General features: G+C 39.5%; 1 protein-coding gene across 3 annotated transcripts in view; it reads left to right on the forward strand.

Annotated features, from left to right (window-relative positions):
- Positions 1 to 12419, forward strand: part of LOC149257221 (double-stranded RNA-binding protein 8-like) — a 67600-nt gene extending 55181 nt beyond the window's left edge. For 2 of the 3 annotated variants that reach the window (XM_089413748.1, XM_089413751.1), the window contains exons 3-5: positions 11166 to 11422; positions 11516 to 11741; positions 11863 to 12419. In XM_089413748.1, the coding sequence (XP_089269874.1) occupies positions 11166 to 11422; positions 11516 to 11741; positions 11863 to 12065 (686 nt within the window). In that variant the 3' untranslated portion in view covers positions 12066 to 12419. The remainder of the gene's footprint in view (positions 1 to 11165; positions 11423 to 11515; positions 11742 to 11862) is intronic. The other variant, XM_089413754.1, reaches the window with a different exon arrangement.
- Positions 12420 to 24576: the final 12157 nt, after the last annotated feature.

Raw genomic sequence — 24576 nt, forward strand, 5'->3', positions numbered from 1 at the left:
TTAATGGATTGAATTTCTTTCTGCAAACGAAACCCCCTTAGCTCATGCATAGTAGGGCCTTTGAAGCCTTTTCCAGCAGCATGTATGGCATCAAACATAGGCTCATAATATGGTGAACGAGCAGCATTAAAGGGGATATCAACATCATACCACCATCTAGCTATGTAATCACAAGCAGTCTCCCTCAATTCTTTCTTCCAATGGTCATCTAAAGTGGGCTGCATTTGAGTTTTACTAACTTCAGGACCATGTGCATCTGATGGAGAGGAGGGAGTAAAATAACTTTTGATAGTCACATCACCATTTTTCAAATTCATTCTACCCTTTCCCTTATCTTGAACAGAACCAAAAGAGGGAGGAACATATCGGAAAGAGTTGGATGCCTCAGTTTGAGGGATAGAGGAAGAACCCTCAAAATCATAGTGGGGGTTGGTAGCCATCATTTTTTGTATCTCCCTCTTCCTCCCAATTTCAGCCTGTATGTCTTTTTGCCTAGCCTTATCTTCTTTAAATTTCTCAAAGCTGGCCAACAAATTCTTTCTAATCTCCCCAATTTCTGGTGAGGTACATGGGGTAATTTGGCCTCTAATCCCTGCCAAGTGTTGTTTCAGCCTATTAATGCCCCCAGGACCTTCCTTAATTTTCCTATGGCAAAATTTGCATTGCATTTGACTATCAACCATTTCAACATATGCCCAAGCAGGATCTCTTGCTCTAGGTGCCATTTTTTGACTAGGAAATGAAAGCAAACAATCTGAAAATGACAAAAAAAAAAAAAAACATTGATTCAATGTTCATTTATTTGACAAAAAACACTCTCTAAGCTTTCTAGATATGCACCTAAAATTTACTAAGCAAAAACAGATTTATAGAGGTGGAAAAAAATACCTCCAGGCACAAACTGCCTCCTCAAGCTTGCTCCAAGAATCAGCTCCTCAATGCTGCTCCAAATGGCTGCCCAAGAAGCTCCTCACTCCAGCTACAATGCTCCTCCAAGACTCCTCACTGCTGCTCCAAAACAAGCTCAAGAACTGCTCACTAACTCTCAAAGAAGACTCTCACTCAAATGCATAAGACTGCTGTGAGTGAATGAGAGCACTTGGGTGTGTTAAATAGGGTTTGGGAGGGGGAAATGGACCCCAAAAATCATTTAGCATATTCATATAACTGTTTGGGGTCCAAACCAAACAAAAAACATTTAAAAAATCCATTAAAAAAAAATATTTTTTTGCTGTTTACGCTGCCTGGGCCGTTCCTTTGTGACTCGGCCGAGTCATATCGGAAACGGCCGGGTTGGCCGAGTCACCCATGACTCGGCCAACCGGACCGTTTCCATGGCCGGGTCACTCTCCGAGCTTGCGAAACGGATCAAGCCGGCCGTTTCGGTTTCGAAACGGCCGTTTCTTAAAACAGGGGTTGCAAATGGGTGTATAAAGTGAAATACAAAGCTGATGGAACCCTAGACAAGTATAAGGCTCGCCTTGTTGCTCGAGGGTTCTCACAGAAGGAAGGCATAGACTATGAGGAGACCTTTGCTCCTACAGCCAAGATGAGTACCATATGGCTCGTCCTTGCCTTAACAGCCCAGTTCAGTTGGAAAGTCCATCAGATGGATGTAAAGAGTGCTTTTCTGAATGGTGACTTACAGGAAGAAGTCTACATGACGCAGCCTCCAGGATTCAAGGTTGCCGGTCAAGAACAGAAAGTCTATAGATTAGTCAAAGCACTCTATGGTCTAAAACAAGCCCCTCGGGCTTGGTACATGAAAATTGATAAGTACCTAACAGATCATGGCTTTCAGCGGAGTCCATTTGATGCAAACCTGTATATCAAACATACTGGTGATGATATTCTGTTTGTGGTTGTCTATGTGGATGACCTTATCATTACTGGTAGTTCAACACATTTGATCCATGGGATCAAACAGGATTTGTGCAGCACTTTTGATATGACAGATTTGGGACTTCTTCATTACTGTTTGGGGGTTGAAGTCTGGCAGACTGAGAACAACATCTTTCTCTCTCAGTCCAAGTATGCCAGAAGTCTTGTGGACAGGTTCAGAATGCAGGATTGCAAACCTGCCACGACTCCTATGGAACCAGGGCTCAAACTTTCAGCTTAGTCATCCTCACCACTTGTGGATGAATCTTTATTCAGGCAATTAGTGGGCAGCCTCATCTACCTTACTGCCACTAGACCTGATATCAGTTTTGTAGTGAGCTACATTTCACGCTTCATGATAGCTCCTAGGGTTGATTATTGGGTAGCAGCGAAGCGTGTGTTGCGTTATGTTAGTGGCACTCCTGATTATGGACTTTTGTACACTCGGAGTTCAGATCCTACACTCAGTGGTTACACAGATTTCGACTGGGCAGGTTCGGTTGATGACCGTAAATCTACAGCTGGGTATGTGTTTAGTCTGGGATCCGGTGCTGTCACATGGACTAGTAAGAAGCAGCAGGTAATGGCTCTCTCCTCGACAGAAGTAGAATATCGGGGAGCAGTTAAGGCATCTTGTGAGGTAGTTTGGCTTCGACGTATGCTTGCGGATATGCATGTTTCCTAGGCAGGTCCTACTCCCTTGTTCTGTGATAATCAGGGAGTGCTAAAACTCACCAAGAATCCAGTCTTCCATAAACGAACAAAGCATGTGGAAACCCATTGTCACTACATTCGCCAGCTTGTTGAAGACGGATCCATTCAGTTGCTGTATGTTCCCACCACAGAGCAGCCAACAGAGATCTTCACCAAGCCCCCTTGGTCCTGATAAGTTTGTAAAATTCAGAGGGTCTATAGGTGTTGTTAATAGATTGAGCATTAAGGGAGGGTATTAGAATAATGCTATTTTAGTGTTTAAAGCTCATTTATGTAGATAAGATCGTCTGTGATCTTATTAGCAGTTTCTTATTAGAAACTTGCTATTTCTATTTCTTAGTAGAAACTTGTTGTTTTTGTAAATAAATTTGTATTATTTGTTGAGCTTCATTGCTCATTGTAAATCAATTCAATTCATTCATTGATTAGGAAAGTCAAGAGTGAAGGATTGTTGGCTGCACTTACAGGTACACTTGATGATGACAACGCATGGATCATTGATAGTGGAACCTCAAGACATATGATGGGAGAAAATGGACAACTTCACACTCTATCAAGGGAACCATCATCACATGCAATGGAGTTAGGAGACAACAACAACTATGTAGTCAAGGGCCTTGGATCTACATCATTGAAGCTGGAAAGTGGAGCAAAGCTACACCTCAACAACATCCTTTATGTCCCAGGTTTGAAAAAGAAATTACTTTCCATTTCTTGTTTAGAAGATAAAGGAGATAGGGTTGCTTTTGTAGATGGAAAAGTTTTGGTTTGGGGAAAGGATTCAAGTATTGAAAAGGCAAAGGTTATTGGAGATTGTGAAGGAAGACTATATATAATTATAACACCATCTCCTCAAGCCTTAGTTCACATGGAGATCAATCCTATTGAACTTTGGCATAGAAGATACGGGCATATTCATTACAAGATAATACCCTCCCTTAGTCAAATGGTAAAAGGCATCCCCAACATCAAGGAATATCATGAAGGAGTATGAAAGGGATGTGCTTTGGGAAAGAATACTAGGAAACCTTTTACAAGCAGTGATACAAGGTCTAAGGAGATATTAGATCTCATTCATTCCGATGTGTGTGGGCCATTGTCCAATAAATCTCTTAAAGGCTATCTTTACTGTGTGACCTTTGTTGATGATCACTCTAGAAAGACATGGATTTATCTTCTCAAGACAAAGGATGAAGTATTTGAAAAGTTCACGAAATTTAGATCTAAAGTTGAGACCATAAACTGAAAGAAAGATAAAGACTTTGAGATCCGAAAATGGAGGGGAATACACTTCAAAAGAACTGATTGCATATTGTAAAGAAGCAGGTATTAAGAGGGAGCTCATTGTTCCCTACAACCCCGAACAAAATGGAGTAGCAGAAAGGAAGAATAGAACCATTGAAGAATGCATAAGGACTATGATATTTGATCAAGATCTACCAAAATTTCTATGGGGAGAAGCAACCATGACAACAATATACATACAAAATAGAAGTCCTCATAGAATCCTTGATAATATGACACCAGAAGAAGCATTTATAGGGAAGAAGCCATGTGTAGACCATCTCCGAATCTTTGGGTGTCCCACATACATCCATGTTCCAAAAGACAAGCGAAAGAAGCTAGACTCTACAAGTATAAAATATATCTTTGTTGGTTATAGCCTTTCATCAAAGGCTTATAGAATCTACATCAAGGAAGGAAGACAAATTGAAGTTAGCAGGGATGTTATATTTGATGAAAACCATGCCTACAAAAGATCCAAGGATATACCAATCGAATCTGATGAAGATGTATCATTATTTGAAGAAGAAGAACATCATGACAAGGTACCTACAAACCAAGAAGAAGAAGAAGAAGGACCAAGTGAGCCTATTCAACCTATAATCATTCCCGAAACAAAGAAGAGGCCAAATTGGTTAAAAGCTACACTTGAAGATGCTGAAGGACATGGAGCAACTAAAGGAACTTTTAGAGAAAGCAAAAGACCGAAGAGATACTCGGGATATGCAACATACATGATGAAGTTAATTGAAGCAAAACCAACTACCTTTGAAGAAGCCGTTCATCAAGAAGAATGGAAGAAAGCGATGCAGGAAGAATATCAATCCATCATGAAGAATGGAGTTTGGGAAATTGTTCCTAGAGCTAGTGACAAATCAGTTGTCACTTCCAAATGGATTTACAAAATCAAACATGCTGTTGATGGAAGCATAGACAAATACAAAGATAGATTTGTTGCAAGGGGTTTCTCACAAAAGGAAGGAATAGATTATGAAGAAACTTGTTCTCCCACTGCCAAGTATACTACTATTAGATCTTTGGTTTCTCTAGCTGCTACTATGGGATGGAATGTCGATCAAATGGATGTCAAAACAACATTTCTAAATGAAACCATTGATGAAGAAGTATATATTGTCTGTTTCTGAATTCAGGGTTCTGTGATCCATATTACATTAAGAAGATTCTTTTCAGTAGAAATCACATAGGAGAAAATTTTGCCGACTCGTTTCGAACCAACTAGTGTGGTTCATCATCTTTTGGTCTCTACATCACCCTCTATTTAAGCCTGTGCCATGCTCTGCATCTTCATCTAGTCTTGATGATGAACCACACTAGCTGGTTCGAAACTCATTGGCAAATTTTTCTCCTATTTGATTTCTACCGAAAAGACTCTTCTTAAAGGATATATTGAACAACCAAAAGGCTTTGAGATAAATAGCAGGGATACACATGTTTGTAGACTCAAGAAAGCTCTATATGGCTTGAAGCAAGCTCCGAGGGCTTGGTATGCAAGGATAGATGCATATCTCTTAAGGATTGGGTTCGTCAAAAGTTACGCCGATGGAAACTTCTACATCAAGATAGTGAAGAATGAACCAATCATTATACTACTATATGTGGATGATTTATTTATTATACGTATGGAGCGCAAAATTCTAGAATGCAAGAAAATGAAAGATCTGGGACTCATGCATTACTACTTGGGCTTGCAAGTTTGGTAGAAACCCGGTGAGATTTATCTTGGTCAAGGTTAGTACATAATCAAGATGTTACAATAGTTCGGTATGATGGATTCCAAGCCTATGATTACTCCCATGATCACAAATCTCAAGAAGTTGAGAAGCTCAGACTCTAGCTTTGTTGATCCTACAAGCTATCATAAGTTAGTGGGTTCTTTGATATACTTGGTGAATACGAGACCTTATATATGCTTTGCGATAAATGTTCTTAGTCAATTTCAGTTGGAGCCTCGTCATGCCCATTGGATAGTTGACAAGCATATCTTGAGATACCTACATGGTACAATTCATCACTGCTTGAAGTATGATGGAAAGGAAGTTAAGTTAATAGGATTTATTGATTTCGTTTGGGGTGGCAGTGAGACTGATGGAAGAAGCACTATCGGTGGCTATTTCAGTTTGGGATCTGCTATGATTTCATGGATGAGTAGAAAACAAGACCCTGTTGCATTAAGTAGTGCTGAAGCTGAATATGTTGCTACATGTGAAGTAGGAAAAGAAGCTGTTTGGTTAGGAAAACTCTTGTTAGATTTGTTTAGAAAGCCTCTAGCTCCTACAATGATAAATTGTGATAATCAAAGCAACATCAAGATTTCTGAAGACCTCGTATTCCATGCCAAGACGAAGCATATCAATAACAAGTACCATTACATTAGGAGTTTGGTACAAGATGGGGTTGTGAAGTTACAATATATTCTGACAGATGAATAGGTAGTTGATGTGTTGACGAAATCTCTTTCGACTAAGAAGTTTGAATATTTTAGAAGCATGCTTGGATTGGTTGATGTTACAAATTTAGTAGATAGGGAGAGATGAAGCATCTTGGACATCTGGCCAACCTATGTGTTGATGTCTAGATCCCGAAGTAGGGAGGGTCGTGTTAGTCATGGAGCTCCGACCTTGGATACACACCTAGATCCCTGGGTTGGTGTTAGAGCTTAAAATCCAAATGGTACCTAGAGAGGCTAAAGCTTGAGTACACCTTAGTCCCATCCGATTAGAGTACCTTGGTCAGGTATCTAATTTGTAGCACTGTGTGTGCTAGAACTCTTCGTAGTTCATATCATTTTGAGATCTTCCATGTATCTTTATATGTATGTAATTATGAATACCTCCCTAGTTAAGAGGGAGTGTTGAAAAATGTAACTAGTGTTGGTCTTCATAATTTTATTTGTCAAAAGAAATTTTATTATTAAAGAAAATGACTTATTAAAGCATGGGTTTCATGCTTGGGTCAATGTTTTCTATGTCAAAGCCTCCATTGAAGGCTCCTAGGTTTTTTCTTGAGTCAATAGAGTCATTGTCACTTTTATTGGACCCTTCTTTGGCTTTTGTATCATGTGAAAATAATTATTTTTGAGTCAAAAAAGGCCATTTGTCACCTCCACACCAAGTCCAACCCTGTCCTCATGAAGTTGGCCTAAATTAGTGCAATTCGACCTAGCAGAAAGGCTATATATAGAGAGGCAGCTTGACCTATTTGGAGCACTCACTCAACAAGTTCGATCTACAAGAAGAAGTATAAAAAGAGAGTGAAGTTGCTAGAGGAGGAAAGAAGAAGTTGGGAAGACCTAAATCGAGTTCTTGGGCTATCTATCTCTCACACGTGCGAAGTTTTTGGGCTATTGCTGGGGTCGAGACTCGAAATTCTGAATCTACTGCAGGTCTGAAATTCTGTAGCTAGGGGCCAAAATTCGGAATTGTAGCTGCAACTGGGAAGCTGACACTTGGAGACTTTGGCAGGGATCATCTACAAGGAGGAAGGGTTGACTTGGTGATTGGAGGTCTTTGTCTAGGTCTAAAGGGTCTTGGATTGTCTCATTTTGATTTGAATCTACTAGTGGAAGAGTTGGACTAGGTTTTCCCCTTGGAGGGGTTTTGCCCTCGTTGAGTGCTTACATCTTGTGTCTCTTGTTCTTGTGGTCTTCATAAACATTTTATTTGGTAATTGCTTGATGAAAGAGAAACTAATAAAAAAATGTAAAAGAAGCCAACATAATTCACAAGTAATTATCAAGGAAGAGGAATCAAACCCTAATTCCTATAAGCATTGATTTTTCAATAACTTTCAAGTTTTACTTTTCAAGCATTATCTCTTGATTTGAGCATTTATTTTTACAAGCTATCTCATTTGGCATTGGTCTTCGTCGGTTATATCATTTGCTATCTCAGCATTTCATTCATTCGATTTCCATTGCTACATCTATTTACTTGAAAGGTTATTTACATGCTTTGGAGTAACATGCTATATTTTATTTATAAATGAATGTGCCTTGCATAATCCATTAACTCCTAGAACTTGATTTTGTTTCACTTAGCTTAATCAAGCTTTATTGTTTTTTGTTTCGTAGGGCCCACCCCCTTGGCTTCGCTAGGAGTTAGCCTAGGTGGAGGAGTATAGAATTGAGTGACAATTGGTCAACTCAAGACTTGCCCCCTAGACTTCACCAAGTGGAGTTAAAGATTTTCTCCATGTTAGCCCAAGTTGGGATTTAGGTGGCAACATGCATATCATTGTTCATATTTTGTTTCTTTTTGATATTAGAACATCAAGCTGAGCAAAAATTACAATGGTATCTGGGCATGATTAGAAATTTTAAGCATTAAACCATTCCAAAGTTTGAAGATTTCTAACGCAGCGTCAAAACTTGTTAGAGCATGATCCAAAAGCTTTAGAAGTTTTATCTATAAAGACAGATTTAGCAAATTAAATGGTTTTGAAACCCTGGTATGAAATGCACTTATTATCATTTTATGGAAGTGATAGATCTACTCTAGTCAAATCACCAAAGCTAAAAAATTGGAAACAAGGGGAAATCTGTTGTTTTCATTATTGCAATCGATCTCATGAGATACATTTATTTTTGTTTTGATGTGATTTTGTATCATCCTCTCAAAAATTATGACTGAGGACAGTTCATATTTCATTATTGGTGTTTGATGTACCACTTGACTGTTGAGATTTGTAGTTGGGGAGGTACTCCAAACCCTAGGGTATAGGGTTGTGGAGGAATTTGAACCACATGGGCTTTGTGGGCAAGAGTACCCAAGCTGTGGGCTTTGCACCCAAAGTTGTGGGTGTGAATCCATGAGGAGTTTTCATGACTTGGCACTTGGAGATGATAGAGCACCCTTAGAGGAGTAAGGGGTTGCTTCAAGCACCAAGAGAGCCCTTGTCATTATGGAGACATTAATTTTATATGTTTGTGTGGGCTAATTGTCCTAGAAAACCAAGTTGGCCTTACTTGAGGAGACCCTTTTGAAGGGTTGGACGTTAGCCTAAGTGAAGATATAAATATGTGAAAGGAGATCTCATTCTTACCATCCAAGTGCAATGAAACATAAGGAGAACATCTCTGATCTGGCCGCAGTCCATTGGTGCCCTAGCTGAAGTTGAGAAAGGGTTGGTTTTGGGTCTTTCTTGTGACAGATTGGAGGCTGAGTTTGGAAGACTGCATGCTGACGTTAAGAGTTGAATCTAGGCATGCGTAGGAGGTCTGTTTTCTGAGTATAGGCCACATCCCCAGCTGAGGAGGAGGGCCAATCCTCTGTTCAGGTGCAGGATGAAGGTTTTGTTTCAAGGTGGGAGCTCTGTTATAGGGCCACACTATCTCATGGAGTCATGAGTCATAATTGCAGCGCAAGAGATAAGGCCTAATGAAAAGTGGACAACACAAATTTTTAGGGGATTTGAAGCTGAGTTTGTGACTGGGGTGCAGCAGGTCTGGTGCCCTAACCACTAACTAGGGGCCAAAAATCCACAAAAGTATGCTCAGGAACAGTGCTGGAATTGATTTCAAGTGTTGAGGTATGTTGGATGTTTTCATGTTGTTTTGTTGCTAGATGATGGTTCACCGTCGTCCAAATTTGGACAATTTTGATTGGCATTTAAAGGAGTAGTTTGAGGTATGACAGTAAGTGCCAAATCAGCCATAAGTGTAGTCACTTGGGAAGGACTTTAAGGGCTATTAGAAGGGCAGAAGAAGTGAAGCTCAGAGATTGATCTTTGAAGGACAAAAGAAGGCAGCCAAGGGAGTAGTTTAACTAGCCCAAGTTTGCTAAAGAGAAGGACATTTTGCAGTGATAGAGGGAAGCCCTCCATGCCCTAAGTTTGTCTTCATTGGAGCAGCACAGAAAGGCAATAGTGGGAAGAATTCTCGAAGCGCTGAGGAGCAACAGTGGGCAATCTAGGAGTTGTTCACAAACAGAGTTGTGAATAACTCGCAAGAAGACCCTATGTGTTGATTCGTTGATGGGCTAATGATTAGCTAGAGGGCAGATTGGTGAGCCGTGTTCAGTGACCTAAAGGAGTAGGATCCATTGATAGAGGCAGAATGGTGTTGTTGCAAATTGGGAGCAAAAGGACCAGCATAAGTGTTTAGGGTACAACCAAGTGGAGCTGTGATGGTGCACTACATCAGCTAGTAGGTCAGTTGTATCTTGTTAAGGGTAGATTGGTTGTCATAGTTGTTGACACCAAACCCTAGTTTGTATTCTTGTATTAGTGATTGTATGAGGGCCATGATTCCTGGTATGAGAGCCCTAGATAGTTGTGTTACAGTTTGATAATATAACAAAGTTGGGTTGTTGAAAAATTGTAAAAAGTTTACTGTTTCTGCATGTGTTGATTTACCATGGTGTTTATTCCATTGTGCAAAGTAGTTTGTTGTGGCATTTGAGTTGGTTACGTCAGAGATTCTAAGACTCTAACCTAGATTCTCTAGTGCCGTGGAAAAACAACATTGACATCTTATACTTCAGTTCTATTTTCATATTTATGTAGCAATGTGTTTGTTTGATGCCTGATGTTTCTTTAGATGTTTAAAAAATTGAATGAAATGCACGTATTATCATTTTATGGAAGTGATGGATCCACTCTAGTCACATCACCGAAGCTCTAAAATTGGAAACAAAGGGAAATCTGTTGTTTTCTTTGCCACGATTGATCTCATGAGATACATTTATTTTTATTTTGATGTGATCTTGTATCATCCTCTCAGAAATATGACTCAGGACAGTTCATATTGCATTATTGGTGTTTAGTGTACCACTTAACATCTTATACATCAGTTCTATTTTCACATTTATGTAGTAATGTGTTTGTTTGATGCCTGATGTTGCTTTGGAAGTTTAAAAATTTGAAAAAATGATAATTTTGTATATTTTTAAAGTTTCCTGAAAATTTCCAATGTCTTCCACGTTATTGCTGATAATCATATATGGGACTCCTGGCGATAAATTCCCAATAATGATAAACGTAATATTGGGTTGATGTTTATCATACATGCATGTTGTCTTCCCACTGTTGATTATTTTCAATCCTTAATATCCCTCTCTAATATCACAGAATTAGCATCTAAAATAGTATTTTCAAGAGAACAGTTTTCTGATCATGTACATTCTTTTTCACAAATGTTTGAGAGTCTATTGTTTAGGATCTTTAGAAGAATATATGTGTTCAATAATTGTTTTGCAAAAAATTATTTGGCATAATTGGTAAAATTTTCAAGCTATATGGGTTTTCTCACAGGTTGTGATCGTTTTTAGGTGTGGCAAACATTGTATTGCCCAAAAGCCAGTTAAATGAGTACACACAAAAATTATCCCTGCCTACACCTTCATATGATTTTACACAAGAGGGCCCTTCACATAATCCAAGGTTCAGGGCGTCTGTTCTTGTTAATGGTAAAAGGTATGATTCTAAATCAGAATTTTTAACTAGTAAGGAGGCTGAGCATGATGCTGCACGAGTTGCTCTGGAAGACCTGAATGCCAATGGAACCACTTCTTTGCCTAATTCAGTGGTATGCATTTTATGCTGTATTTTGAAATCTCCTATTAAATGTACTATACGTGTGCTAGATGCTTCCTAATGCACATTATTTATGGTACATCAGTGTGAGGCTGGGCAATGGAAGAATGTTCTTCAGCAGCATGCACAAAAATTGAAGCTTCCACTGCCTACTTATACTTGCATGAAAACTGGAGATGATCATTCTCCAAAATTTATCTCTACAGTGGAGGTGGGAGGAATTTCCTGCACAGGTGGTATTGCAACAACTAAAAAGGCCGCAGAAATGAGAGCTGCAAGAAGAGCTTTTTCGGTAATTCAAGGCCAAGCATGTATGTTAATATAAATAAATATTTTTCTGTGGATTTATATCTGTGATTTAGCTTCTGTATTCATTTAACAACTGGTAGCCTCGTGTGAACAAACTAATTACTATTTGCCATCATGTTTCAGGTGATTATGATTTGCAAGGTATAAGCTGTCACAGGAAGAGAGAGATTGAACTCAAAGAACCCTCTAAGGAGATACAGGCTGCCAAGCCTAAGCTTGCCAAGATATGTACAGAATCAGTTAGCTCAGACAATTCTAATTTGAAGGATGGAATGTTTGTTGAGAATCAATTAGAGATACATCTACAGCAGGAGGAAACAAAATGAAAGATGGAATGTTTGTTTAGAATCAATTAGAGATACATCTACAGCAGGAGGATACAAAATGAAAGGAAAGTGAGGACCAAGATAAGGAACGGAGAGCTTTGAACTATGCTTTGACCTTATGTGCTCACAATCAGAACTACATGGATTGGTTGTAGGTAGGGAATTCTTATTTGTTTATGACATTTATTGAAGGTTACCATTTCTGAGTAAAATGATCTCCGCTATTGTAAGGATTCCCTGTAAAACCACTCAGTGGTGATGCTCTATTCCTTATATGACTCAGGATATCGTTTGACAATTGACAAACTTTTCAGTGATTGATGATGATTAATTGACTGCTTCTTGACAACTTTATTAAGTTGCTTTATGGCCCTGTGAACGACCATGCCTCACTTTTTTGTTATACTTTCAGCTTATGTGTGTGCATATAATATAAGTTTCATCTACGCATTCTTATTTTGTAGTGGCAGATCTAGTTGGAAGATGAGTAATGTGCTCCCCCATGTTATTATTATAATTCATTTTAAAGCAACACTCCAAATCACCTGCTTTTGATCTTCTGTGAGCATTAATGAAAGTTCTTCCGAATCATCTGGAATTTATAGGAAGCAATGCATTATTTCCACATATTGTACTTGTAATGCCCGTGGCTCCATAGTCAGACAACACTCATATGTTCACTGTCACCTTGATCAACTTTTTTGTTTATGATTGACAAAGTTGATTTTTGAAGTTAATTAACAATCAAATGGTTCTATGCAGTTCCCTCTTGAATGTGTAGTTGAGGAAACTAGTGATTGACAAAATTTTAGGAAACAGTTAAACATAAAATTCATGATTCCATACACAAAGGTTAGATATGATTACAGAAAAATGGTCGAGAAAATACAATGAAAGTGATCTTTTTCTATGAACTCCAAAGTTTACTGAGTATTTACTAATAAGTCACTATTGGGTTCTGAGCTTAGATGGTGTTATTGCATAAAAAGATATGAAAATATATGTAGTACTGAGCGACATGTATTAATAGTGGATTTACAATCTTGTGGTCAATTTCACATGATGAATTGGGGTTTCCATGCATTTCAAGGACTATTTCACACGTGGAGAAATATTTTATCCTGGGAGAATAACGCCTAGCCTAGAGAGGCCTTTTTGTGTAATGCCACATATTTGGAGATATTTTGTCATATATTTGGAGGAGCGACTCCACCTTAGAAGGAATCAAAGCACACTTCGTTGATAGTAAGGGTCAAACAAGCTTGATGAAGGTGCACCTTGCGTAGGAGGGTGCCACCTGCATAAATGGAATGTTTAAACCATAAAGCATGGTCAAAAGGCTTAATTGGCGAGGACTGCAAGGGTTCGAGGCCAATTTGAACCACACTACATCATAAGGGGGAAACGCCCTTCATTGAAAAGAGACACGTGGCATCTTAGGCCAAAACTTAGTCTTATATGAAGCATTAGAGTGTCCCCATTCTTAGGATTTCTAGGAGCCTCTAAATAGTATTATAATAATGAGGGTTATAAATAAAAAGCTATAAAAGGAGATTGGAGATAATTTTGCAAAGAGTAAAAATTTAAGGAGAAAAATTTATTGAATATTATTATAGGCAGGAAAAGGGCATGTGATCAAGTCCTGGTTCCTTCATCCTTTTTTTATTTGCATGGATTATTTTGATATGGGAAATTGCTGGTATTTTCTCTTTGCTAGGACTGTTCGTTCAATTTTGGAAGATAGTTTTGTCCAAGGGAGGAGATTAGGGCTAAGTTGTAAACCACTTTTCAATCACTCGATGTAAGCAAGATTTTTTGGAAGAATATTGCTGCCGCCATTTCTATATTTTGAGGGGTTTTTGCTATGAGGTGCATCTTGTTAAGAATTGGCTGGAGTATTTCAAGGATAACATAGCTACATTCTCCATTATATTTCAAACACTCTTGTTTTATTTTTCACTAACTCCATAGCTCAATGGGTAGGCACTTGTGGTCCACCATCCAAATAATACCTAAAATTTCTATTCTATTGATCTGAATTTTGAGATCTACATATTAGGTTATACTTGTGCTTCTTTTAAGGGTTACCCTTGTGGGCTGGAAAAGAACCAGCGAAAAGAGAGTAAGTATTATTGAGGTGACATTGGGCAATCTTTCTATGTGCTTGTTGAAGGACTTGGATGATGTTTGAAGTGCAGGTTTGGGAGGTAACAATTGATGTCATTGAGGGGGATAAAGTCCATTTCCTGGATATAAATTATGTTTTAGGGACATTAATGAGAAGATCTGAAGAAGGAACAAATATCTTATATAGCGTCTCCATTGGAAGGGCCCTCTTGTGTAAAAGGGGAATGGAGAGAAGCATTATGATTTTCTCCATTTCTTCTTTTCTACATTTCTCCATTCTCCTTGGGATGGAGTGGTCGATACAATTGCTAGTTGGGAACCTTCATTCTTTCTTGGATTTTCCTTATCTGAATTTGAGCTATCAGATACATGATGACGTTTGGAAACCCCTGTCTCCTTTGCTTTAGTAATGGTCGTCTGCCTCGTTGTGTGTGCTGGGGTTCCTGAGTCTTCATGATTTACTCCTTCCTTTTCTATGTTGTCTTGGGGAATCTGGGTTTCTTTTGTGGTAGGAGGTGCCATTTCTTCTTCTTCCTCTTCGTCTTCAGGCTGTTGCGGTGGGAATTGCCATCCCTTGGGCTATTTTCCTGGTTTCTTCTTCCTTCGGGGTGCTTTCTGGTTATTAGGACATGTGCTTTGTAAATGTCCTGTTTGTCGGCATGTTCGACATCTAAATGTCGTGTTCTCAAAATCTAGAAACTGTGTCCAGCTTTGCTTGTTATGTGTAAGGAGGATATGATCTGGCAAACCTTTGCTGAGATCCACCTCCACACAAATTCTGGCAAAAGTGAAGATTCGTTCTTCGATTCTTTGTGTGTCTGTCTTAATGTATCTCCCTAAGAGGTTCCCGATGCCTTCAAGCACTTTGTGGTGCCAAAAATGTAGGGGGATATTATGCAATCTTACCCATACTGGCATTCTTGATACCACCATTGTATTGGCATCGAAATCGGGGAACCATGGAGTGACAAAAAGTCCCGCAAATCCCCAAAACCACGGGCCTTCCTGCAATACATATTCATGTTCCTCTGATGATGCAAACTTTACTATGAAGAAGCCCCTGGAATAGAGGTGAATCTCACAATTTATTGACCAAGTTGTGAGAATCCAATGAAAAAGATCCACTGGTTTTGGCCAGAAACCGTTGAACCTGCATATAACAACTTGTGATTCATAGGTGGTGTAGAGATCAATTGTTTCTGTCAGATCTATTGTCATAGTTGGTATTTGATTCAATTGTTCCACTTTGTAGGGATTGGGTAGACTGTGTGCCTGATTTGATTTTGCTGAAACTCCAGATTTCCCTTTTAGGATGTCTTTGAATGAAAGGCCTCCATATCCTGGTCCTTGATTTGGTTATGTTCCTTTGGGGAGACTAAATCCAGTTACTCCTTTTATTCTCTTTGAATTGCTTGGACTAGGAGAGCCTCCCCGAAGTCGCAGATTTAATATGATGGTGGATGATGGAAGAATGTTGTACTTTTGAAGTCTCAACTCATCCTACATAGATCTGCCTTCGTAGATCAGGCTTTGATAGTGCATCAAAATACCTAGAGAGTGCATAATATTTTGCTTCAAATGGTAGACATTATCAGAGGCTTGAACCCAGAATATAATTGATTTTCCTGCTGGGGTTTTAATGAATATTTGAAATGCGGTGATGTTTCCATGACCTGATCTCGTTTATGAGGAAAATGCAAAGTTTCTACCATATCATAAGTATGACAATGCTCTGTGAGGCATGGGAGGGATAGATTTAGGTGTGAAATTCCCTGACGAAAGTTCCCGACACGAGCTTGCGCTACCCAAACCTTCCAAGAGGACCCTCCTTTGCGATTTACCTTAGAGACAACAGATTGGTGGAGGGCAAAGCCAAATCGTGAATGGGCTTCCGGATGTGGCCAGTGCAGGGGCCGATCTACCTTCTGGGTGCCCAGATCTGATATATCATGGCCCGATCTATGGAAAAGTCCTCGATTCAGGAAGGGAGTGGTCGTCCCTGGCCAGTGGAGGAGCCGATCAACCTATGAGAGATCATACTCTGGTTTGTAGAGAAACCAAATGAGAAGCTGTTTGGCAGAGTCCACAAGTGCACCTTTAGATCTTCTATGGAGGTCTCGTACTCCCATCTTGTGTTCTCCATTGCTGCCCAAATCACCAGGCTGGGGAGCGACGCCGACGCAGAGAACACCCTCAGAAACCCTCACCATCATTTCTCTTCCAAAAGATCTTTTCAACAAATCCGAAAACAAAGCATAATCCAAGTCATCCTGCTAATGTGGAAAATCGAATTACTAAATTTGAATAAGGCACAAGTCAAATTTAGCCTTTATTGCTACAATTTCTAACACTCCCTCTTAGCAAGAAAGGGATTTTGCACCACCCCTATCCTGCACCTGTGGAATTCAAATTTTCCTCTTGACAATGCCTTTGTTAAGATATCTGCATCCTGCTCCTCAGTTGGAATGTACTATAGCATCATAATTCTCCTCTACACACAATCCCACAAGTGATGGTACCTAATATCAATATGCTTGGACCTGTCATGAAATACTGGATTCTCAGAGAGTTTAATACAACTATAATTGTCACAATAAATCATTGTTGGATCCATCTTCTGATTGAAAAGACCCACAACTATTTTCCTCATCTATATGGCCTCACACGCTGCTCGACTTGCAACCATGTATTCAACCTCTGCTAAGCTGAGTGCTATAGGCCTATGTTTCTCGCTATATTATGAAATAGTTGCGGACCCAACACTAAAGATAACGCCTGAAGTACTTTTTCATCTGATGGACTCCCTACCCAATCTGCATAAATGAAGCCTTGGAGCTTCACTCCCTCTGTCCTCTTGTATCATAACCCATACCCGGTTGTGCCTCTAAGGTACCTCAACACATTCTTTGTTGCCTTCCAATATAGCTTGGTAGGCTGCACCATGGCTTGACTCAACTGATTAACTACATAACATATGTCGGTCCTTGTGTTCACCAGATACATCAAGGATCCGACAAGCTATCTGTAGATGGTAGCATCTATTGCCTCTCCTGAAAAAACACTCTCCTTGCTCCAGTTTGTAGCTAGAGGTGTGTCCATAGGCTTGCAGTTTTCCATGTGAAATCTCTGAAGTATTTCAGAGGCATACTTTCCTTGAATCACAAACAACTCACCATCACCCTGCCATACTTCGAGCCTATGGAAGTAATGCATCAAGCCCATTTATTTCATCTCAAATTCTTTTGCAAGGTCCTCCTTGCAAGAGTGAATCAACTGCTCATCCCATATAAGTATCAAGTCAACAACATACAAAACCAGGATAAGCAACTTTCCATCTACGACAATGTGATAGAGGTTGGCGTATGCTTCATTTTTGGTGAAGCCCAATCCACTGAGATATGTATCAATTTGAGCATACCATGCTTGTGGTGCATGTTTGAGACCATACAGGGGTCTCTTGAGTTTACACACATGTGTCTCCCTATCATATGTCTCAAATCCCTATGGCTGCTCTATGTAAATTTCTTCCTCAACAACACCATTGAGAAAGGTGGCCTTCACATCCATCTGGTGGATCTTCCACCCCATCTGTGCAATTAATGTAAGAATGGTTCTGATCAAGGAATATCTTTCCATTGGTGCAAATGTTTCCTCATAGTCCACCTCCTTTACTTGAGAGAAGCCTTTGGCCACAAATATGGCCTTATACTTCTCGATGCTCCCATCAACTGAATGTTTCACTTTGTAAATCCATCTGGAACCAACCACTGACTTTTTCTTTGGTCTTGACACAACCTCCCATACATTGTTCTTCATGATGGAGTCATACTCCACCATGGCATCAACCCACACTGGTTGAGAAACTGCTTCCTCAAATGAAGAAGGCTCTATCTCAATGAGTTCTGTCATGAGAGCCATATACCCAGTGTACCTGTTTGGTGACCTCCTCTGCCTGCGCTGAGATGTAGGAGCTCCCACATGCTCCTGTGCATCCTGTACCAATATGTTAGCTTCTCTGGTTCTCTTCCTCCCCTCTCTGGAAGATTATGGTTGAGTGGGTGCCTCCACTCGGCTTCCTGTCTGCTCCTCCACATGTGGCTGCTCCACAACATCTTGAAGCTCTGGATGAGGCTCCTCCTCAGGAACTAGAAGCTCCTCCTCTTATGGGATAATCAACTCTTGCTCTAGAGAGCATCCAGCCTTCTCCTCATAAAATTTGACATCTCTCCTCACTATTGTCACCCCGAGTGAGGGAAAATACACTCTATAATTATGTGGTGTCTCTGTGTATCCTACAAAGACTCCCATCTTAGTTGTAGGCTCAAGTTTATTCTTGCTATCCTTGGAGACATGACAATACACAGTAGCTCCAAAAATTCTGAAATGAGATACATCTGGCTTCCTCCCAGAGAAAGCTTCTTCGAGTGTGATCATGCCAAGTATTCTATGAGGACCCCTGTTTTGCAAATAAACTGCGGTGTTGCATGCTTCTGCCCATAAATGAAATGGAAACCTTTGATCATGAAACATGGCTCTTGGTGTAAGTGTTGCATGTGCATGTGCGAGAGTTCTCCAACATCTCAACTCTGCACATTTTCTTCATTGCTACTCAGTGCAACGCAAGCTTCCACCTCAAGTTTGTAGAGATTCTTCACCTGAACTCCAATCTGTTTCACTTTCCCGGTAGCTACATGTCTCAGAAAGGATTTCCTCTTACTGAAAACCATCATAGCCACAATCCTCCAATACAGCTACATAGATCAAGTTCTTCTTCAACCTAGGTACATACATGACATCTTTCAGATGAAGATGGGAGCCTAACTCACTCTTAAAGGTTACGGTACCAATTCCTTTGGTATTGTACCACCCATCATCCACAAGTTCTATGTGCATCTAGATATCCTTCTCCTCTAGGACACTGAATAATTCTTTGCATCTTGTCATATGGAATGAGGCACCTAAATCTAGATACCACACACTCCCCATTACAATGCTTGCCATGCATGCAATCAGGGTGAAGTCTAATTTGAATTGTGAGGCAAGTGCTTCACCTCCTACTCCTCCTAAAGGCTTCTTGTTAGACTTCTTGTGCAAACACTTTGTTGCATAGTGCCCGAATTCATGGTAGTGAAAACATTTTATCTTGCTTAAGTCCTTCTTCTTGCCATTGTTCTGGATGGACTCTGTTTTTCTTTGGGACTTCTTTCCCTTGCCTTTATTTCCCTTCCCAACCAAGGAAAAATTCTCTTCATTCTCAGGTTTGGATGTTACTCCATCTCTAGCGTGCCTTTCCCTACACTCCAGCTAGGAAATTCGAATTCCATGCATGTATGGGCTATTTGTAGCTAATTGACTAGTTTACTAAGCGATCATTGAGTTAACAACAATTCTACTACTCAACTAACCTTCAACTAACTCAACTAGTTGCTTGAGCTTAGTTAACTGAGTCAAACTCAAAATAACCCAACTAGATTGCTAAATTTTAGCAATCACTACACACACAACTCTACTTCTAGCCTATAACTCGAATTTATCGAGTAAACAAATAGACAAAACCATGCCACACAAGTTAACTACAATCCAAGTCATCCCGTTGATGTGGAAAATTGAATTACTAAATTTGACTAAGGCACAAGTCAAATTTAGCCTTTCTTGCTACAATTTCTAACACCTAACAGCAAATGAAATATTTGGTTTGGTTGTGGTAAGGTAGATAAGAATTCTCCCAAGTTGTCTACACTTAGTTACATCCTCAAATTCAATCCCTTTTGATGTGAGCTTCAATCTTTGTTCTATTAGAGTAGAAAGTGGGTTGCGTAGACCATGCCAAACTTGTTGAATTCCAATGTATTTATTTAGGAGATGAATATGTACTTTGGATTTTGAGTCACTTCAAGCTCAAGTAGTTGTGAATATGTCCCAAATCTATCATCTCAAATCCTTTCTTCAACTCTTTCTTTATGGATGCAATATAGCTTACATTGTTCCCTGTTAACAAAATATCATTTACACGCACTACAAGATATACAACAAATTTGCAAACATTTTTGACAAAATTGCATTATCAAGATTAAAGTGATTGGAATTTAGTTGCAAAGGATTCTCAATTAACTTTTCATACCACGATGATGGTGCTTGTTTTAGGCCATATAAAGATTTAATGAGTTTACATATTTTATGTTCTTGTTTCTTCATAGCAAGACCTTCCAACTGAGACATGAAGACATTCTCTTTGAAGTTTCCATTCAATAAATCAATCTTCACATCCATTTGATGAACTTCCCATCTACTATGCACTTCCAAGGAAAATCAAGTATTGATGGAGGCCCATTTTACTATGGTGGTAAAAGTATCCTCATAATCAATGTCTTCTTTCTATGCAAATCCTTTTTCCATAGGCCATGGTCTTTGTTTTTCAAATGAGCCATTTGATTTGTTCTTGTTCTTGAAGACCCACTTGCATCCAATTGTTTTGGTTCCAAATGGAGGGTCCACCAACTTCCACACCCCATTATTGATGAGAGACTTTTTCATTCCACTCATCATGAGAAAAAACTTCAAAGGAAGTTGGTTTAAAGTTTGTAGATAAATTCAGTTCACAACCATATGAATCATCCATATCATCTACATCACCTTAATCAAAATTATCTATGTCACATCCATCTTGTATGGTAGAATCTCTGGTTCTTGTCTTTCTAACGTCATCAAAATGAACACTTTCAAGTGTTTTAATGAGCTACTTTGGTGGACTTTTATGAGATAGTCCATGTTGCTCAGTTGGTTGAGATGGTGTTACATTTCCATCAAGGTTCACATCATCTATTGGATCTTCTTGATATGATGAAGTGGTTGGAACTTCATGAGGGGGAGATGGTGTATCTGTAGGAATTTACAGGGTAAGTTCCTCAGACAGAACACCAAAGGACACCGCTCACAAACAGATCACAGATCAATACACCAGTACTTTTGACGTGGTTAAAACCCTCAAAGAGGGAAATAGTCCACGACTTGAGCCAACGCGGCCACTTTAGGCAATTTATTAATAAAAGAATGAAAATTTACATAAGCTTCTCTCATGAACGGTTAACCTACAAATGACCCTCCATGCTCTTTAAATAGAGAACATGGACCAATCGGGTGTTAAGCCACGGATCAAGTGTTGGTAATACCGAGGAGAGAATGAACCGTCAGATCACTACATATCGTGACCGTCGGATTGTAAGTTACAAAATGTACATAGTAAAGAAACACACTTTACCTTACTCTATACTAGACCAAGTTATACTTAACTATTTCCTATGTGTCGAAATATCCTAACATCCCCCCTTAAGAACAACTTGGGATAGGATTGAAGGATTTTCAAATATGCCACAATAGGAGAAGGAAGGAGGCACTAGAGCCTATCCCCCCTTAGTGACAACTTCCCGAACTCCAACCATAAATCGAAGTTTAGTGAACTTCGCCTCTGTGAGAGCCTTTGTAAAGATGTCTGCAACTTGATCATTTGTTGAACAATATTGCACTTCAAGAACATGGTCGTGAATGAGCTTTCCGATGAAGTGCATGTGCAGTTCAATTTGTTTGCTGCGCTGGTGTTGGACTGGATCTTTGCATAGTTGAATGGCACTTTGATTATCACACCAAAGTGTAGTCGGATGCTGCTGCTGAAAGCCAAACTCTGACAGGATCTGACAAAGCCACAAGGCTTCCTTACTAGCTTCTACGGCACCACGATACTCTGCTTCTGCTGAAGAAAGAGAAATGGCACCTTGTTTCTTGCAAGCCCATGTAATAGGTCCTGAACCAAGAGTGAAAACATAACCTGCAATAGACTTCCGATCATCAGGGTCACTAGCCCAATCAAAATCAGTGAAACCAACCAATAGAGGAGATGCTTCGGCACTATAATGAATCCCAAACTGAACTGTACCTCAAACATAATGAAGTATTCTTTTAGCTGCTTTCCAATGACTTTCACGTGGGTTTTGCATAAACCGAGCAACAAGGCCAACAGAAAAGGAAAGGTCAGGACGAGTATGGGTTAGATACAATAGTTTTCCTACAAGTTGACGGTATAAGGTAGCATCAACTTCAGGAGAAGTACAAGTGACTGAAAGTTTGACTCCAGACTGAAAGGGAGAAGGGGCTGGCTTACAGTCTTCCATGTGAAAATGGCGTAGAATATCATAGGCATACTTGGACTGGGAAAGGGAAATACCTTCCTTGGATTGCAAGACTCGAAGACCAAGAAAATAATGTAAATGTCCTAAGTCTGTCATTTCAAACTTCCTTTTAAGGCTAGACTTCACATGGTTTATAAGGTTGGGATCACTACCAGTCAGGATAAGATCATCAACATAAAGAACAAGAATGATAAGAGACTTGCCCACTTTCTTGGTGTAGACAATATTGTCAGAATGACACCTAGAAAAGCCATTTTCTAAAAGAAAGTTATCCATTTTGGCATACCAAGCTCGAGGAGCTTGCTTGAGACCATAAAGGGATTTCTTAAGCCGACATACAAGGCTGGAGTCTATTTGTATAAAGCCAATAGGTTGTTCCATATAGATTTCTTCATGCAAGTCCCCATGCAAGAAGGCAGATTTAACATCCATCTGATGGACTTCCCATTTGAAAGAGGCAGCAAGGGAAAGAACAAGGCGGATAGAGTTCATTTTGGCAACAGGGGAGAAGGTTTCAGTGCAGTCAATGCCTTCAACTTGTGAAAAACCCTTAGCAACAAGACAAGCTTTATGTTTATCAACTTTCCCATCTGGTCCATACTTGGTTCTGTAAACCCATTTGCATCTAACAAGTTTTCGTCCCTTTGGTAGAGGAACAAGATCCCATGTATCATTTGCCAATAATGAATGATATTCTTCATTCATAGCTGCTTCCCAATCTGGATGGCCTGAAGCTTCTGCAAAGGTGTCAGGATCATAATTCACTGAAGCTTGAGCCAGTAAAGAAGAGGCTCTATCAAACTGAGAATGTGTACGTCGCTGATCTGTAGGATCACCGACAAGATCACCTGCTGCATCCCAAATTGCACGGACCCATTTTGGAAGCTGAGGAGCTGAAGGAGGATCCTGAGAAGGTGGGGAAGGATTTTCATCCTTGCTTTCGTCATCTGAAGAAGAAATATTTTCAAAAGTAGAAGAGATAGGGAGAGGTGGCACATCCGCCGAACTAGGCTCGTAGGCCGATATATTTTCAGCAAACTTTACATCTCTTCTAATGATAACATTTTTGGACTTAAGTGGAATAAATCTATATCCTTTGACATCTTCAGAATATCCAACAAAAATACATTTTTCACTCTTAGGTTCTAAAGTTTTATGTTTCTCATCTGGAATATGGGCCCATGCTTCACTTCCAAAAACACGAAAGTGACTTACATCTGGTTTGATTGAGCTCCATGCTTCTTCTGGAGTGATATTCTTTAAAACCTTAATAGGAGTGCGATTTATTATGTAATTTGCACAGTTAATTGCTTCTGCCCAATAATTAAGACTAAGTCCTTTAGATTGAAGCATACAATTAGCCATTTCCTTTAAGGTGCGATTCTTCCTTTCAGCTACACCATTTTGTTGTGGAGTATATGGAACAGTATGTTGCATTTGAATTCCATGCTCAGTGAAAAAGTTGATGAAGTTGTTTTTAACATATTCTCCGCCATTATCAGATCTTAGCTTAAGAATTTGATGTCCAGATTGTTTTTCAACAAAGGCCTTAAAGGCCAAGAACATGTTAAATACTTCACTCTTGAGTTTTAAGAAGTATACCCAAGTGCGTCTGGAGAAATCATCAATGAAAGTTAAGAAATACTTGTAGCCAGAGAAGGAAACAACTGGAAGTGGACCACATAAATCACTATGCACACGCTGTAAAGGGGCTGAGGCGTGCCAAGAGGCACGTTTTTCAAAACTGTCCCGATGATGTTTTCCGAGTACACATCCGGAACAAACACCATCTCTGCAAGATACCATTGGAAGACCTATCACCATATTTTCTTTACATAGATTCTGAAGAGAGCGATAGTTTAAGTGACCAAATCGCTCATGCCAAAGTTTGCTCATTTCATCATTATGAGCAACAAATACTGAGGGAAGATTTGATGACCCAAAGTTGTGAAACTTATACAACCTTGTAGAATCATCAGCAATGCCAGTAGCTAAAATTTGTCTAGGATCTCTTAGGTCCTTAATTACAACATCGTGAGGTGAAAATTCAACGATTTTACCTTCCCCTGAATGGGTTATCTGATATACAGATAGAAGGTTGCAGGATAAGGTTGGAACACATAATACATCATTAAACTGACCATTGTCTATATGAACAGTTCCAGTCCCTACAACACTAAGAGATCTATCATCACCAACAT

Source organism: Pinus tabuliformis, chromosome 6 (assembly GCF_031772625.1).
Source record: "Pinus tabuliformis cultivar Carrire ecotype Pingquan chromosome 6, CPIR1, whole genome shotgun sequence".
Taxonomy (NCBI): domain Eukaryota; kingdom Viridiplantae; phylum Streptophyta; class Pinopsida; order Pinales; family Pinaceae; genus Pinus; species Pinus tabuliformis.